General features: G+C 39.7%; 1 protein-coding gene across 1 annotated transcript in view; it reads left to right on the top strand.

Annotated features, from left to right (window-relative positions):
- The window catches only part of CFAP251 (cilia and flagella associated protein 251), a 175,866-nt gene that overhangs the window by 75,424 nt on the left and 85,771 nt on the right, over positions 1-14,671 (top strand). The window contains exon 13 of the mRNA XM_053699764.1: positions 10,251-10,402. Coding sequence (XP_053555739.1) covers positions 10,251-10,402 — 152 coding nt within the window. The remainder of the gene's footprint in view (positions 1-10,250; positions 10,403-14,671) is intronic.

Genomic DNA, 14,671 nt, shown 5'->3' on the forward strand with positions numbered 1-14,671 from the left:
TATTCTGGCAAGAGGAGAGGTCAAAAAGCTACTGCTACCTCTCTTTCCTTTTGGCTGAAAAGCATCATCCGATTGGCTTACGAGACTGCCGGACGGCAGCCTCCTGAACGCATCACAGCTCACTCTACTAGGGCTGTGGCTTCCACATGGGCCTTCAAGAACGAGGCTTCTGTTGATCAGATATGTAAGGCAGCGACTTGGTCTTCCCTGCACACTTTTGCCAAATTCTACAAATTTGATACTTTTGCTTCTTCGGAGGCTATTTTTGGGAGAAAGGTTTTGCAAGCCGTGGTGCCTTCTGTTTAGGTAACCTGATTGGCTCCCTCCCTTCATCCGTGTCCTAAAGCTTTGGTATTGGTTCCCACAAGTTATGGATGACGCTGTGGACCGGACACACCAATGTTGGAGAAAACAGAATTTATGCTTACCTGATAAATTACTTTCTCCAACGGTGTGTCCGGTCCACGGCCCGCCCTGGTTTTTTAATCAGGTTTGATGAATTTCTTTCTTTAACTACAGTCACCACGGCACCTTATGGTTTCTCCTGTTTTTTCTCCTGTCCGTCGGTCGAATGACTGGGGTGGGCGGAGCCTAGGAGGGACTATATGGACAGCTTTTGCTGTGCTCTTTGTCATTTCCTGTTGGGGAAGAGAATATTCCCACAAGTTATGGATGACGCCGTGGACCGGACACACCGTTGGAGAAAGTAATTTATCAGGTAAGCATAAATTCTGTTTTCCTAAATTTAGGATTAAACCTGTTAATGTTTCTCTTGTAAAGGTGTATCCAGTCCACGGGTTCATCCATTACTTGTGGGATATTCTCCTTCCCAACAGGAAGCTGCAAGAGGACACCCACAGCAGAGCTGTCTATATAGCTCCTTCCCTTACTGCCACCCCCAGTCATTCTCTTGCAGCTCTCGACAAGAAAGGAAGTATCAGGAGAGATGTGGTGACTTAGTGTAGTTTTTACCTTCAATCAAAAGTTTGTTATTTTTAAACGTTACCGGCGTTGTACTGTTTTTACTCTCAGGCAGAAATTGGAAGAAGACTTCTGCCTGGAGGTTTGATGATCTTAGCGGTTTGTAACTGAGGTCCATTGCTGTTCTCACACATAACTGAAGAGTATGGAAAGAAAACTTCAGTTGGGGGGACGGTCTGCAGATTGCCTGCTTTGAGGTATGTTTAGTATATTTTTTTCTAGAGAGATGATAAGGTCTAGAAAATGCTGACAGTGCCTGGTATATTTAAGGTAAGCCTGATACAGTGATTTAACAACAACTGGGATCATGCTTGCAAAAACGGATAATATTTATGTTAATACCTATATTACTTAGTGTAAAAACGTTTGCATGATTTATAAATAAAAACGTTTTTTCTCTGAGGGTGATAAATCTTTATTTGGGGCCTAGTTTCCACATGGCTTGTTAGATTACTCCTAGGAGTACTTTTTTAAGGCCCTCTGACTTTGAGTGCATGGTGGGAGGGGCCTATTTTTGTTTTCAGTCTGAGACATCCAGCTTCCCTGAAGGAGTCCTCTGGCTTATAGGACCTCTATAGAGGGTTTTGTTCCTGCAAAAATCGTTTTTAAGGACAGGTAGGAGGCACAGCAGAGCTGTGGCAGTGTGTTTGACTGTTTGTTAACAGGTTTAATGGTTTTTCTAATTTGTTTTTGGGCCTGAGGGGTTAATCATCCATTTGCAAGTGGGTGCAATGCTGCTTTAGTCTCCTATACACACTGTAAAAATTTCGTAGAGTTTACTACTTTTTTTCACTGTTTTGCAGTTTATGTGGTAGTTTTTTTCTCTTAAAGGCACAGTACCGTTTTTTATTTAATTGCTTTTTCACATTTATTGAAGTGTTTTCCAAGCTTGCTGGTCTCATTACTAGTCTGTTAAACATATCTGACATAGAGGAAACTCCTTGTTCATTATGTTTAGAAGCCATTGTGGAACCCCCTCTTAGAATGTGTACCAAATGCACTGACCTTTCTATAAGTTATAAAGACCATATTATGGCTTTTAAAGATTTATCACCTGAGGTTTCTGAGACTGACAAAAGGGAGGTTATGCCATCTAGCTCTCCCCACGTGTCAGAACCTATAACTCCCGCTCAAGGGACGCCAAGTACATCTAGCGCGTCCAATGCATTTACTTTACAAGACATGGCGGCAGTTATGAATCATACCCTCACAGAGGTATTGTCCAAACTGCCAGGGTTACAAGGAAAGCGGGACAGCTCTGGGGCTAGAACAAATACAGAGCTCTCTGACGCTTTAGTAGCTATGTCTGATATACCCTCACAATGTGCAGAAGTTGAAGCAGGAGAGCTTCTATCTGTGGGTGACTTCTCTGATTCAGGGAAGGCGTTACTTCAGTCTGACTCTGAAATGACAGCATTTAAATTTAAGCTTGAACACCTCCGCGTGTTGCTCAGGGAGGTTTTAGCGACTCTGGATGACTGTGACACCATTGTAGTCCCAGAGAAATTGTGTAAAATGGACAAATACTTTGCAGTGCCTGTTTACACTGATGTTTTTCCAATCCCTAAGAGGTTTTCAGAAATTATTACTAAGGAATGGGATAGACCAGGTGTACCGTTCTCTCCCCCTCCTGCTTTTAAAAAGATGTTTCCTATAGATGCCGCTACACGGGACTTGTGGCAGACGGTCCCTAAGGTGGAGGGAGCAGTCTTTACCCTAGCTAAGCGTACAACTATTCCTGTCGAGGACAGTTGTGCTTTCCTAGATCCTATGGATAAGAAATTAGAGGGTTTCCTTAAGAAAATCTTTATACAACAAGGTTTTATTCTCCAGCCTCTTGCATGCATTGCCCCAGTCACTGCTGCAGCGGCTTTCTGGTTCGAGTCTCTGGAGCAGGCTTTACAGGTAGAGACCCCGTTGGATGATATCCTTGACAGGCTTAAAGCTCTTAAGTTAGCCAATTCATTTATTTCTGACGCCGTTTTTCATTTAACCAAGCTAACGGCTAAAAATTCAGGTTTTGCCATTCAGGCACGTAGGGCGCTATGGCTTAAATCCTGGTCAGCTGATGTCACTTCAAAGTCTAAACTTCTCAAGATCCCCTTCAAAGGGCAGACCCTATTTGGGCCTGGACTGAAGGAGATCATTTCTGATATTACTGGAGGAAAAGGCCACGCCCTTCCCCAGGATAGGTCCAACAAGTTAAGGACCAAACAGACTAATTTTCGTTCCTTTCGAAACTTCAAGAGTGGCGCAGCTTCATCTTCCTCTTCTACAAAACAAGAGGGAAATTTTGCCCAGTCCAAGCCAGTCTGGAGACCTAACCAGGCTTGGAACAAGGGGAAACAGGCCAAAAAGCCTGCTGCTGCCTCTAAGACAGCATGAAGGAGTAGCCCCCCGATCCGGGACCGGATCTAGTGGGGGGCAGACTTTCTCTCTTCGCCCAGGCTCCCAGGGCTCTGGAGATTGTTTCCCAGGGATGTCTTCTGGATTTCAAAGCTTCATCTCCAAAGGGGAGATTTCATCTCTCACAATTATCTGCAAACCAGATAAAGAGAGAGGCATTCTTACATTGCGTTCAAGACCTACTAGTTATGGGAGTGATCCACCCAGTTCTGAAGGAGGAACAGGGGCAGGGCTTCTATTCAAACCTGTTTATAGTTCCCAAGAAAGAGGGAACTTTCAGACCAATCTTGGATCTCAAATCCTAAACAAATTTCTCAGGGTCCCATCCTTCAAGATGGAGACTATTCGAACCATCCTACCTATGATCCAGGAGGATCAATATATGACTACCGTGGATTTAAAGGATGCTTATCTACATATTCCGATACACAGGGATCATCATCAGTTTCTCAGGTTCGCCTTCCTAGACAGGCATTACCAGTTTGTGGCTCTTACCTTCGGGTTAGCCACGGCACCAAGAATCTTTACGAAGGTTCTAGCGTCCCTTCTGGCGGTTCTAAGACCGCAGGGTATAGCAGTAGCCCCTTACCTAGACGAGATCCTGATACAGGCGTCAACTTTTCATATCACCATGTCCCATACGGACATTGTTCTGGCATTCCTAAGATCTCACGGGTGGAAGGTGAACGAAGGAAAGAGTTCTCTCTCACTTCTCACAAGAGTTTCCTTCCTAGGAACTCTGATAGATTCAGTAGAAATGAAGATTTATCTGACAGAGGTCAGGTTGTCAAAACTTCTAACTTCCTGCCGTGCTCTTTATTCCATTTCTCGTCCGTCAGTGGCTCAGTGTATGGAGGTAATTGGATTAATGGTAGCGGCAATGGACATAGTTCCGTTTGCCCGCCTACATCTCAGACCACTGCAACTTTGCATGCTCAATCAGTGGAATGGGGATTACACAGATTTGTCCCCTCTACTAAATCTGGATCAAGAGACCAGGGATTCTCTTCTCTGGTGGCTATCTCGGGTCCATCTGTCCAAGGGAATGAGTTTCCGCAGGCCAGAATGGACTATAGTAACGACAGATGCCAGCCTTCTGGGCTGGGGTGCAGTCTGGAACTCCCTGAAGGCTCAGGGTTCGTGGACTCAGGAGGAGGCCCTCCTTCCGATAAACATTCTGGAACTAAGAGCGATATTCAATGCTCTTCAGGCTTGGCCTCAGCTAGCTGCGGTCAGGTTCATCAGATTTCAGTCGGACAACATCATGACTGTAGCCTATATCAACCATCAGGGGGGGAACAAGGAGCCCCCTGGCAATTTTGGAGGTTTCAAAGATTATTATATGGGCAGAGGTTCACTCTTGCCATCTTTCAGCTATCCATATCCCAGGAGTAGAGAACTGGGAGGCGGATTTTCTAAGTCGGCAGACTTTTCATCCGGGGGAGTGGGAGCTCCATCCGGAGGTATTTGCCCAGTTGATCCAACTTTGGGGCAAACCAGAACTGGATCTCATGGCGTCTCGTCAGAACGCCAAGCTTCCTTGTTACGGGTCCAGGTCCAGGGATCCCAAGGCAGCGCTGATAGATGCTCTAGCAGCACCCTGGTCCTTCAGCCTGGCTTATGTGTTTCCACTGTTTCCTCTGCTCCCTCATCTGATTGCCAAGATCAAGCAGGAGAGAGCTTCAGTGATCTTGATAGCCCCTGCGTGGCCACCCAGGACTTGGTATGCAGATCTGGTGGACATGTCATCCTTTCCACCATGGACTCTGCCGCTAAGGCAGGACCTTCTACTTCAAGGTCCCTTCAAACATCCAAATCTAATTTCTCCACGTCTGACTGCTTGGAGATTGAACGCTTGATTCTATCAAAGCGTGGTTTTTCCGAATCAGTCATTGATACCTTAATTCAGGCTCGAAAGCCTGTCACCAGGAAAATCTATCATAAGATATGGTGTAAATATCTTCATTGGTGTGAATCCAAGGGTTACTCATGGAGTAAGGTCAGGATTCCTAGGATATTATCTTTTCTCCAAGAAGGATTGGAGAAGGGATTGTCAGCTAGTTCCTTAAAGGGACAGATTTCTGCTCTGTCTATTCTTTTGCACAAACTTCTGGCTGAGGTTCCAGACGTTCAGGCGTTTTGTGAGGCTTTAGTTTGAATCAAGCCTGTGTTTAAACCTGTTGCTCCGCCATGGAGTTTAAATTTAGTTCTTAAAGTTCTTCGAGGGGTTCCGTTTGAACCTTTGCATTCCATAGATATTAAGCTTTTATCTTGGAAAGTTCTATTTTTAGTAACGATCTTCTCGGCTCGAAGAGTTTCGGAGTTATCTGCTTTACAGTGTGATTCCCCTTATCTGATTTTCCATGCAGATAAGGTAGTGTTACGTACCAAACCTGGGTTTCTGCCTAAGGTGGTAAGTAATAAGAATTTCAATCAGGAGATTGTTGTTCCTTCCCTATGTCTTAATCCTTTTTCAAAGAAGGAACATCTATTACACAATCTTGATGTGGTTCATGCTTTAAAGTTTTATTTACAAGCTATGAAAGAGTTTCGTCAAACATCTGCTTTGTTTGTTGTCTACTCTGGACAGAGGAGAGGCCAAAAGGCTTCAGCAACTTCTCTTTCCTTTTGGCTAAGAAGCATAATTCGCTTAGCTTATGAGACTGCTGGCCAGCAGCCTCCTGAAAGAATTACAGCTCATTCTACTAGAGCAGTAGCTTCCACATGGGCTTTTAAACATGAGGCCTCTGTTGAACAGATTTGTAAGGCGGCGACTTGGTCTTCGCTTCATACCTTTTCTAAATTCTATAAATTTGATACTTTTGCTTCTTCGTAGGCTATTTTTGGGAGAAAGGTCTTACAGGCAGTGGTGCCTTCCGTTTAAGTTTCCTGCCTTGTCCCTCCCTTCATCCGTGTCCTAAAGCTTTGGTATTGGTATCCCACAAGTAATGGATGAACCCGTGGACTGGATACACCTTTACAAGAGAAAACAAAATTTATGCCGCCCTGTCATTTTAAGGCAGGTGTTTTTTATTTTTAAACTACAGTCACCACTGCACCCTATAGTTTCTCCTTTTTTTCTTGCTTGTCTTCGGTCGAATGGCTGGGGGTGGCAGTTAGGGGAGGAGCTATATAGACAGCTCTGCTGTGGGTGTCCTTTTGCAGCTTCCTGTTGGGAAGGAGAATATCCCACAAGTAATGGATGAACCCGTGGACTGGATACACCACAAGAGAAATAAATTTATCAGGTAAGCATAAATTTTGTTTTCTCTTGCTATTCTCTTGCAAATGTTAAAATGGTACACAATCATACAATAGTAATAAAGATATTACTATAATAACCCCTGGCGCTAACGTGTAGCTTGAATTGGTAGTGCAAAGGTTCTAATTACTGTATACTATAAACAATAAATTACCTTAGTGCGATGGAAATGATAATTCCTTACAAATATGTAAAAAACTGGGGTGGTTGATTATAAATGATAAACCCAAAATTAGGGATGTGCTTAAGGATGATCCAGAGTAGTGGTGCAAGCAAAAAATGAACAAATTTTATTACAGTCTTAATCGTGCACAAAAATACTTTTAAAACCAAATTTAAATAACACTCTGATCAGGCGTTTGACAATGTAGTATCAATAAAATCCCTAAAAAGTCAAAATAAAAATTGCATAAATAAAATAACAGTTAAAACAACAATGAGACAATCACTATCACAAATGATTAATTCGAGATAGAGAACAAAGATCCCATTGGAAACCAAGGAAGATCCACGTCAGCTGGAAGTTAGTGATGTTTAACCGGAGCTGTAACGAGATTTGAGATCCAAATGAACAGACAGGAAGAGAGCCAAATTTAAGGTGTTCACTTATTACTTACACCGAAAATGCTCTATGAAGTCCCAGCTGTCTCTCTATAGCGGTCCTGGATTAGGTCACTGCTGGATGGATCACCGAAAGGAAGGAAACCTCTTGTCTTTTACGATCCGTATCAGCACTCGCGCCGTATCAGCACTCAGTCTAATCCCATCTCTCTTGCCTGCAGAGGCGAGTGCTGATACGGATCGTAAAAGACAAGAGGTTTCCTTCCTTTCGGTGATCCATCCAGCAGTGACCTAATCCAGGACCGCTATAGAGAGACAGCTGGGACTTCATAGAGCATTTTCGGTGTAAGTAATAAGTGAACACCTTAAATTTGGCTCTCTTCCTGTCTGTTCATTTGGATCTCAAATCTCGTTACAGCTCCGGTTAAACATCACTAACTTCCAGCTGACGTGGATCTTCCTTGGTTTCCAATGGGATCTTTGTTCTCTATCTCGAATTAATCATTTGTGATAGTGATTGTCTCATTGTTGTTTTAACTGTTATTTTATTTATGCAATTTTTATTTTGACTTTTTAGGGATTTTATTGATACTACATTGTCAAACGCCTGATCAGAGTGTTATTTAAATTTGGTTTTAAAAGTATTTTTGTGCACGATTAAGACTGTAATAAAATTTGTTCATTTTTTGCTTGCACCACTACTCTGGTTCATCCTTAAGCACATCCCTAATTTTGGGTTTATCATTTATAATCAACCACCCCAGTTTTTTACATATTTGTAAGGAATTATCATTTCCATCGCACTAAGGTAATTTATTGTTTATAGTATACTATAATTAGAACCTTTGCACTACCAATTCAAGCTACACGTTAGCGCCAGGGGTTATTATAGTAATATCTTTATTACTATTGTATGATTGTGTTCCTTTCTGTGGAGTTTGAGGATACTCCATTTACCCAGTGGTTTATTGGTAACTTTCCCAGCGCAGGTTGATCACACCCCTCAGTACACAAATGTAAAATGGTACCAATGTAATCTACTCATGCTCAAACTCAATCTCATATTCCAAAGTGCTCTAACCCGACATAAAAATATAATTTTTCACATCCCAATGTTCTTCACATAGCAGATTATGTTCTATTTATTCATAAATACATATTTATACATATATTTTTTTGCTCAAATATATATTTATACATATATATACATATATATATATAAATATATATATATATATATATATATATATATATATATATATATATATATATATATATAATTATATATAGATATAAATATATACAGATATATATAGGAATATCTATTTAAAAATACTTAGAACATATTCTGCTATGTGAAGAATATTGGAATGTGAAATATTTACAGTACACAGTATAACACAAAAATTAACATTACATAAACATGATGATTTTACATGTTTTCATCTACTTAACTGCAAAGGGCTCCAATGCACAAATATATGTCTATATGTGTGTACATATGTATTTATGTGCTTATATGTGTATATATGTCTGTAAATACATATATACACATATAAATACATAAATACATATGTACACATATAAATACATAAATACATATGTACACATATAAATACATAAATACATATATACACATATAAATACATATGTACACATATAAAAAAATAAATACATATATACACATATAAATACATAAATACATATGTACACATATAAATACATAAATACATATATGTATATATATATATATATATATATATATATATACACAAGGTAGCCCTCAGTTTACGCCGGGGTTAGGTTCCAGAAGGAATGGTTGTAAATCGAAACCGTTGTAAATTGAAACCCAGTTTATAATGTAAGTCAATGGGAAGTGAGAGAGATATGTTCCAGGCCCCTCTCAAAATTGTCATAAGTAACACCTAATACATTATTTTTAAGCTTTAAAATGAAGACTTTAAATGCTAAACAGCATTATAAACCTAATAAAAAAATCACACAACACAGAATATCTAATTAAACTAAGTTTAAATGAACAAAAACATTTGCTAAACAGCATTATAAATCTAATAAAATAATCACACAACACAGACTTCACTTGCATTTTTCTGCAAACAGTTCTTTCTATGCATTCTAATCTGGACTGATTTATAGAATAGACAGGAAGATCTTGTTCCTTTTGAAATCTGCTCGATAGCTCAAGTCTGGTTAAACTGATTAATTTCAGCTTGCTTGGCTTTGCTGCAACACAAGCGGACAGCTCCACCTACTGGCTATTTTAATAAATGCACTGCTTCTCAATGCTTTTCAATAGCAGTCACATGACTGGAAAAAAGGTTGTTATTCTGAAACGGTGTAAATTGAACTGTTGTAAAACGAGGGCCACCTGTGTATATATACATACATCAACACCTGAAAGCTCATATCTTATAACTTTTCTGTGCAATGTTTTTTTAATATTTTTATTAGATGTGTTATCATGAGTGTAACTGTAATTTTTGATGTGTTTTGTGACACTATTTTGTTTGGCGAAACAGTTAACCAGAGTTCTGAGGATCCGCTATCCAGGTGATCATAAACTTCAACTGCGCACAAGTGATCGCGTTTACTTTTTGTAATACGAGCGCTAAACCCGAAGCACGCAAACACCCACAATAAACCCCTTTTCGCTTGTGCGTAACTGTTAGCTCCACTTGTAATCTGGCCCGTTATGTTGGTTTGTGACCTTAGTGACAGTCTGTTACACAGTGCCAAATAAGTATGTTCTATTATGACTTTCTATATTGTTTTTTTCAGTGTAAAATTGGAAATCAAAAAGGCAACACTGATCCATGTTTTAGTGACGGCTCAAATTCACTATACAGCTTTCATTCCAGGAACGAGAGCTGCTGCTTTTGTATTTGATATTTTAAAGTAATACATACAGCTTAGCTGAGAAATGTAAAGAATTTCAAACATCATTTGAAGTTAATCAATGTACATTTCATACTGAATGTCTTTGATAAAGCGCTTGACAACATTGTCTTTTGATTCCCAGGCTTCTTGTTGGCAGCTGGTTTTACTGACGGTAGCATCCAAATCTTAGACACCATTACCCTGGCAGATGAAATTGCTGAACCTTTCAAGTACGCCAGTGTATCTATAACTCACATACATTTCTCTCCTGATTCTCAGTATCTTGTGACAGCTGTAAGTATTCTGAATCATTTCACAATTTAAAACATGTTTAATGCTTGAAATGATTATTTCAGGGGATAGTTCATATGCTGCACATGTCCTCTACACCCACATTCAAACATCGCACCTGCTCAGAGAGCAGCAATCACTCAGTTTGTCTCATCCACACAACCTCAAGCTTTCTGAGCAGATGCAGTGATTGTAGGTGGGTGCATATTTGCTATTATAAGTATTTTATAAAAACGCTTCTGTTCAAGAATGAATTGTCCTCATACACATTTTATTTTTGACTATGTCCATTTAATAACGTACCATATTATGTTAAAATATATATATATATATATATATAAATATTGTCTAACACTAATACGCACTTTTATTTATAAAGCAGGAAACAAAACATAGAGGGCGCCACATAGTGCAGGTCAAGCGATCAAGATCCACAATAATATAGATAGCCAAATAGCTACTCACGTGGTGTACTGCACAGTTGTGCAATATAAGCAGACCGGAACCACAAGTCGTCCGATAGACGCTCAGGCAGTATACAGGAAGGTCCCCCAAAAGGTAGTCACGATGCCCTTTGTCCCACCAGGGGGAGTCCAAGAGAGGATTGGATAGGAAGGGAATCGGGGTCCTTAGCTGTTCCAAAAACACACCTTGTCCCACCAGGGGGAGTCCAATAATAGAGGGTGGCTCTTAAAATATGACCTAATAGATCATATATAGGATAGCTAGTCAGATAGCCAATACAAGCACTAAAGCAAATATGGCAGTGCTAGGTTCTCCAAAAATAGTACAGTGTAGCGACACGGAGAAACGCATTGCTTTTTAAACCTCTTTTTAAAAACTTGTTTTAATTAAAAACTTTTATTTATCTATTCGCTGCTACACTGTACTATTTTTGGAGAACCTAGCACTGCCATATTTGCTTTAGTGCTTGTATTGGCTATCTGACTAGCTATCCTATATATGATCTATTAGGTCATATTTTAAGAGCCAGCCTCTATTATTGGACTCCCCCTGGTGGGACAAGGTGTGTTTTTGGAACAGCTAAGGACCCCGATTCCCTTCCTATCCAATCCTCTCTTGGACTCCTTCTGGTGGGACAAAGGGCATCATGACTACCTTTTGGGGGACCTTCCTGTATACTGCCTGAGCGTCTACCGGACGACTTGTGGTTCCGGTCTGATTATATTGCACAACTGTGCAGTACACCACATGAGTAGCTATTTGGCTATCTATATTATTGTGGATCTTGATCGCTTGACCTGCACTATGTGGCGCCCTCTATGTTTTGTTTTCTAGGATATCGTGATCTTGTTATTGTGGCATAACACACCAGAGGAGCTGCCAGAATTTTTGGAACACTTTTGGATCATTTTTGTACTTTGGACATGTTTTAGGACACTTTATTTACTAATCAATTTTGTTTAATGTTTATGATATTTATCTATTTTTATCATCCAATATTATCTATTTGATAGTCACATTCCTGACACGATCAGGACACTATATATATTTTTGGTTCACTTTATTCGAACTTTCTACTCATAAGTTATATGAGGGAAGGAATATAATATATACTTTTCACTATTAGATTATATTATTTATTTTTATTTTTATCACTTTTTTGAGTATTTTTTAATACCTCACATACTTATTAATTTGGTGCCTCTTAACTATCACCAGCTAGATAATATCACTGTTTGTGTCTTTTGTTTGTTTTATTTATAAAGCACCATTTCCTACAGTGCCACCACCATCCAGTAATCCAGTGAATAATAAATACTGGAAAGCCATTGTTTCTAAAATTCTGTTTCATCTTCTAAATGTTTCTATTCTTCTACAAACATTCCTATATTAAATCATTCTATGACTTCTAAAAATGTTATGATTAGCTCCTCTGTAAATCCAAGTGGCTTATAAGCTTTAAATACATTTGTTGACTTTTTGTGGTAACCCATTGGACACAGAAGTGGGTATCATTTGTAACTAGAAATTTGCTTAATAGTTTTCTTTCGTAAGATGGTGAGAGTCAACAAGTTCATTACTTCTGGGATTCAACTCCTGGCCACTAGGAGGAGGCAAAGATTCTCAAAAACTCCAAGTTGTATCTTTTCAACTCTAATTTGTATCTTTTCCTCCCAGGAGGAAGGTGAAGAATTGATGTGCTCCAGATTTCATTGAGCGGGGTCCTCAGACAAAATTTAGGCATATTTTCCACTCAGAGAGCTGCTACAGAAACACAGACGGGAGATTGGAGTGTAGGGTAATGACACAATTACTCCCAGTGAAGGAGTTAGTCACAAGCCTGTAACAGGTATTATGGGGATTGGTCCCTTAGCCTCCTCCTTTTGGGTCGTCAAGATACTCAGTACATAGCACTCTGGGCTCTCTACTGGAAGCAGTCATTTCTGCAGTGGGTAAGCGCAGTAGAGTGGGTGTAGTTCCGGTAAGTTCATTTTCACACTTGCACTCACATGGCCCACCGGCTATTAGTAGATAGTTTAAACATACATTGAGAAAGGCTTTCAACAAGGCCTAAATGTATCTGTGTTGCAGTCTCTATGTGCTCTTCACCCCTATCATCTGAAGCTGATGGTTTTGGTTATCGACCAGGAAACAGGGGGGTGAATCCCGTTTTTATTGTTTTGCACCATTTGCACTTTTGATTGGATGTGGGGTCCCTTCCAGGGACTTAGTTCCCTGGGTATTTTAACTTAAATTAATAGAATTGAATTCTTAATTTGTATACGTTTATTAGTAGAAGTAGTACTACAAAATCCATTCTTTCCTTCTTTTGTTTTCCTTATAGTTTACACTACTTCACATATTTAGGGGCCGAATTATCAAGCTCCGAATGGAGCTTGATGCCCCTTGTTTCCGGCGATGCCCCTTGTTTCCGCTGCTCCATAACTTGTCCGCCTGCTCTGATATGGCAGACAGAAATCTGATCGAATACGATCGGGTTGATTGACACCCCCTGCTAGAGGCCGATTGGCTGCGAATCTGCAGGGGGAGGTATTGCACAAGCAGTTCTGGTGAGGTATTGCACAAGCAGTTCTGCCGGCTTTTATCGATGTGCAGCGGACATGATACGCTACATCGTATCATGTCTGCTCGCACTTTAATAAACATGCCCCTTAGTCCTTACATGACTTATGTGTATTGTTCAAGGGAAATAACAGTATGCTGCAGAACCTTATAGTGTTTTTAAAAGTTTTATTTTTGCACTTATATGGGGATTTTGCTTTTACTATCCTTTTAGAATGCCTTTTCTTTCTTTATTATAGTGCTATGCAGGCTTTGTTGCATAGCTGTTTTTTTCCAGCTTGCTACCAAGTCGCTTCAGGCTGCAATGCTTACTGTATTAGAGAGGTAGAATTCTCAACAGAAATATTTTGGCAGTGCGTAGTTAATGATTTTTCTGCCCTACAAACCTGCCCTTACTGTGAGCACACTATTACTGAGAAAAAGATTAGCTCCGTTTGGATCAACTCCTGGGCTGCTGATAATTCTTTGCTAATAATAATTTTGTTGATGGGGTAAGATTTCAAAATATTCCAATTGTATTTTTTTTTACTTACAAAATGTTACACTTGTCAGTGAAGGAGTCTGCCCTACTTCTGTTTGCACTTTACACTGAGTTTGTCAGATTTGCTCCAGTTTTTAAGGATTTTGTGTTCTCTACTGTCTCTGAAATGTTGGTGGCTATGCCTCCTCCAAGTTAGTGCAAAAGATCTAAATCTGACAATCAACCTACTGTGATCTTATCTTCCCATTCTGGTTTGATAATGTCTAGATCAGCTAAAAATCTTCTAAAGAGTTTGGACACTTCAGGGTTGTCTTCTGAAGGTGAATATATTTCTGATGATCAAGAGTCTGTCACTGAGCAAGACTCAGATTCATCCTCCTTCATGTTTAAATTAAAACACCTTCGAACATTACTAAAGGAAGTATTATGTTCAATTAAAAGATCCTAAACCGGCTGAAGAAAAAGTCCATTAAGAAATTGGATCTAATTTTCAAACCTGCTACTAAAGCTCCTGAGGATTTTCCAGTACCTGATGCAATTACTGAGATCGTTACTAAGGAGTTGTCAATGCCTGTTATTACTTATAATGCAGCTTCAAAATTTAAGAAGTTGTTTTCTTCTTCTAATTTAGAATTTGGGAAAACCATCTCTAAGGTAGACTGAGCCATTTGTACCCTGGCAAAGCATACTACTATTCTTTTAGAGGATAGTACTTCTTTCAATGATCCTATGGAAAAGAAATT

This window comes from Bombina bombina, chromosome 2 (genome assembly GCF_027579735.1).
Source record: "Bombina bombina isolate aBomBom1 chromosome 2, aBomBom1.pri, whole genome shotgun sequence".
In the NCBI taxonomy this organism is placed as follows: Eukaryota; Metazoa; Chordata; class Amphibia; order Anura; family Bombinatoridae; genus Bombina; species Bombina bombina.